The sequence below is a fragment of the Poecilia latipinna genome, unplaced genomic scaffold, assembly GCF_001443285.1.
Source record: "Poecilia latipinna isolate Pla-1442-1.1 unplaced genomic scaffold, P_latipinna-1.0 Scaffold475, whole genome shotgun sequence".
Lineage (NCBI taxonomy): Eukaryota > Metazoa > Chordata > Actinopteri > Cyprinodontiformes > Poeciliidae > Poecilia > Poecilia latipinna.
Genome location: NW_015113091.1, coordinates 228,692 through 232,945, shown reverse-complemented (window position 1 = coordinate 232,945; position 4,254 = coordinate 228,692). Strand labels below are relative to the sequence as shown.

Below are 4,254 nucleotides of genomic sequence, written 5' to 3'. Positions count from 1 at the left end.
TTTTAGCATTAGCTTCCACTAATACTGCATTGGTGTAGCTCTTTAGCATTAGCTTTTGGTAAATATCATTGGTATAGCATTTTAGCATTAGATTCAACTAATACTGCATTGGTGAAGGTCTTTAGCATTAGCAGAGCTAATGTTTATGGTCAGTGCTTTAGAGTTAAGGTTATTAACCTTTTAGCTAGCTAGCAGTGGAAATCCGTTGATCCATTTTCTTACACCCTTGTCCCTTGTGGGATGCTGCTGCCTCTCCAGCGAGACTTTTTGTGTGAGAAGCAGGGTCACCTGGACAAGTTGCCAGTCTGTCGCAGGTGGAAATCCCAATTCTAATCCAATCTGATATTTTTTTGCCATGTTGGCACCGTCAGTGACCATGGTAACAGGTTTAGCATCAGGAAGTTCCTTTTCCAGGTTCCATTTTAAGCTAGAAAACCCAAATCTGTTGAAAGTTCATGTTAAAGCAGTTTTCTGCTTTAAGATGTGGTGTTTTATGAACTTCCTTGTTTGATAAATGCTGCCTTCTTATTGGTTGAGCATAATGACCTATAGATCAGCGTAGACGGAGCTTAACTGCAAGTCCCGGTTCATCCGTTGGGCCTCTGCTCCCTGGACAGGAATGGCTCTCCGCTTCATCCTGGAGACCAACTTCCAGCCATCGGTGGGGATGCGTCCCGACTCCCGGAAGATTGGCGTTCTGATCACCGACGGGAAGTCGCAGGATGAGATCATCGTGAGCTCCCAGAGCCTGAGGGACAGCGACATCGAGCTGTACGCCGTCGGTGAGCGCCGCCGCCCGCTCTCCGGCCGCGTCCTGCGGTCAGGCAGAGCAGATCTCTCATCGTGTTCCCCGCAGGCGTGAAGAACGCCGACGAGAACGAGCTGCGCTCCATCGCCTCCGACCCAGACGAGATCCACATGTACAACGTGGCCGACTTCCGCTTCCTGCAGGACATCGTGGACGACCTGTCCAGCAACCTGTGCAACAGTGTCAAGGGCCCAGGTAGGATGGGGCCGTGGAACGAAGGTTCCCCCTGACGGCGTACAGCTCACTCCGCCTCACTCTGCCTCCAGATTCTGGTTCCGAGCTGGGCCCGCCCACCGACCTGGTGACCTCTGAGGTCACGCAGTACTCCTTCAGAGCCTCCTGGGTGCCACCAGAGGTCCCCGTCGACCAGTTCAGGGTCACCTACAGGATGGCCGCCGGAGGCCCCACCATGGAGGTGAGCTGCAGCCCGACCCGGGTCTGGCTCCGGTTCTGAACTGTGGTGTAAACCGGGTCTTAAACCACAGAAACAGTGAATCTGCTGGTGAATGCTTATCACATGTTTATAGTAAATATTTTTATCAGTTCTCATTTTTGCAGAAGTCATGTTTAAAGTTTTTTCTAAATTAGGACTTTTTCACTAATACGAAGGAAATATTGACTTCAACCAAGTTTTCAGTAAGATGTTATTGTAGTTTGTTTCCAGATATTTGTTCTGGCTGCGTTTGGTGTCCTGCAGTGCCGTAGAGCGGGTCACGGCTCCAGGATGGATAGTCTGTGAGCGGATCAGCCGGTTCTGGTAGAGAAGATGAGATTATTAAAGAACGGAGTCTCGTCTGACTGCGTGTGATTTAACGAGCGGCCTCAGCACTCAGGAATAATTAAGCCTCTTCACTTTCAGGGAAAATGTTTTCCAAGCTGTTCCTGATTTTCCAGGAGGAATTCTGAGTAAATCTTGTCATTAAAGCAGCAAATGATGTAACGGCTGTAAAAGCAGGATTCCTGACACATCACAGATGAGTAACAGCTGATTGTTTACTTTAGTCTTTAATCAGCTTCATCACAAACACATCTGGCTGTTCCGCCGGTTCTGTTTGTCAGCAGCAGGAATGAAGTCACTTCCTCCACCAAGCTGGACGGATTCTCCCAGCGACATGTTCGAGTCCCGCGTGTTTCAATCATCAGCTGAAACATCTGGAGGACATAATGATGGAGAAAGTCTTAATATTACAGCAAAGTTGTTCTAATGCCACATAAAACTATAATAATCCTGGAATAAAGACGCCAGAATAAATTCTTAATATGAAAATAGTCATAAATATACTAGAAAGTTTTTGTCATACTGCATCTTCCTTCTGCAAACACTGTGACGTCATGCTGGTGGTTGAAGTGCAGCGTCGCTCCGTTCCAGGTCCTGGTGGACGGCGAGGTGACCACCACGGTTCTGGAGAACCTGACGCCGCTGACGCAGTACGTGGTGAACGTGTTCGCCGTGCTGAAGGGGGCCAGCAGCGAGCCTCTGAAGGGAACCGAGACCACCTGTGAGTGTTTCCCTCCTCACCCCGCTTCCTGCTCCTCCTCCAATCAGCAGCCGCTTTCACAGGAAGTTAGCGTCATGGCTAATAGATAGCGCGCTTCCTGCTCCTTTTCAGATTTGTTCACTGCAGTTTGTTTGGACCAGAACAAAGTTTAAAGGGTGTGAATACTTTACTTTCCACATTCAGCGGTTCTGGTTCTGGCTGGTTCTGACTGGTTCTAACTGGTCCTAATTGGTTCTAATTGGTTCTAACTGGTTCTGGCTGGTCCTAATTGGTTCTGGCTGGTTCTAGGCTGGTTCTAACTGATTCTGACTGGTTCTGGCTGGTTCTAACTGGTTCTGACTGGTTTTAATTGGTTCTGACTGGTTCTGGCTGGTCCTAATTGGCTCTGACTGGTTCTGACTGGTTTTAACTGATTCTGACTGGCTCTGACTGGTTCTAACTGATTCTGACTGGTTCTGACTGGTTCTAACTGATTCTGACTGGCTCTGACTGGTTCTAACTGGTTCTAACTGGTTCTGACTGGCTCTGACTGGTTCTAACTGGTTCTGTCCCCCAGTGCCTCTGCCTCCTGCGAGCAACTTGAAGGTTTACGACGAGACGTCCAGCAGCATGAGGGTGAGCTGGGAGGCGGCGGCCGGAGCGAGCGGGTACCTGCTGCTGTACCGCTCCATCAACGCCTCGGAGCCTCAGGAGGAGCAGGAGGTGAGGACGCTTCAACCCGCTCCGCTTCAATCCCATTTAATCCGCTTTAACCCAACTCTGGTCCGTTTGTCTATAAACTCTGGTCCGGTTGGTGAGGTCTGAACGCTAACTGACCTCTGACCTCTGGTCCTCCAAACCTTGGTCTGGGTTCGGTTTGTGAACGCCAAGTGGACTATAGACCGCTCCAAAAGCAGGAAGTGGACTACAGTACAGGGCATTCTGGGAGAAATCCTCCAACTGCTAAAATCTGATGCCTCCATCTTGTTTCCATCTGGTGAAGGAGGAAGTTACCTCAGAGGTTTTTGTGTCGTTTCCTTCAGTGGTTCTTGGTGCAGCGCCCCCACAGGCGCCACATGGCTAATGTTGCCTCTTTGGTCCCAGTTGAACCAATTCTCCAGACTCGGTGATGTCACATAAACTCAGTTGGGCACATGTGAAACACTCCAGCTGTTACTTGTTTGTGCTACAAAATAGAAATAGATGATACCGGCCCTTTAAGAGGAATCATCACTTGGAAATGTCTGAAATGGATTCAAGTATTCTCCAGGTTTGGTTCATGATGGAAACAGAGAACAGAAAAAATATTTATGTCCCAAACGGTTGTTCTGCCCCCAGACTGCAGTGCCCCGAGTGGAGAGCCTCAGATCCACCTAGTTTAGAAATTAAAACGTCAAATGAGTTTTAATGAAACACCTGAAGATGATTCGAAGGCTCAGTACGGGTGTGTGTGTGCGTGGGCGTGTGTGTGTGTGTGATCTGGCTGATGTCCTGCAGAACCCGGTTCTTTACTTTTCTTCTTGGATCTGTTAGAGACATGAGGCAGTTCTGATGCTGACCCGGACCCAAACACTCAGAACTACACACGTCTCCCCGGTTCACATCTGGACCGGGTCGGCCCAGCGCTGCTCGGCGGGTCGGGTTACAGCTTCCAGATGGAGGTGCAGCTGCAGCACCAGAACCAGCCATTTAAAGAGACGGAGGGATGAGCTCATGTTCTGACGGGCCGGGTCAGAACCTCTGAGCGTTATGCTGCAGCCATCAGAACCGTTTCCAGATGTTTCCACATGGAAACTCCATGTTCAACATGTAGCAGGCTAACAGGCTTTTATTTTGAAAATCCTGGAGCTTCCTGTTCTTCTGCAGCCACGTCCTGATTCTTCCTGTCGCTCCTTTGCTGCTGCCGTGCCTGAGCAGCTCTAGGTGACCTTGACCTTCTGGACGACCTTGATGACTAAAGCCGGCTGA

The 4,254-nt window shown here is 49.6% G+C and overlaps 1 protein-coding gene across 1 annotated transcript in view; it reads left to right on the top strand.

Annotated features, from left to right (window-relative positions):
* The window catches only part of col12a1b (collagen, type XII, alpha 1b), a 144,018-nt gene that overhangs the window by 60,365 nt on the left and 79,399 nt on the right, over positions 1–4,254 (top strand). Inside the window, exons 17-21 of the mRNA XM_015039518.1 lie at positions 618–782; positions 857–1,003; positions 1,075–1,223; positions 2,178–2,307; positions 2,864–3,009. Coding sequence (XP_014895004.1) covers positions 618–782; positions 857–1,003; positions 1,075–1,223; positions 2,178–2,307; positions 2,864–3,009 — 737 coding nt within the window. The remainder of the gene's footprint in view (positions 1–617; positions 783–856; positions 1,004–1,074; positions 1,224–2,177; positions 2,308–2,863; positions 3,010–4,254) is intronic.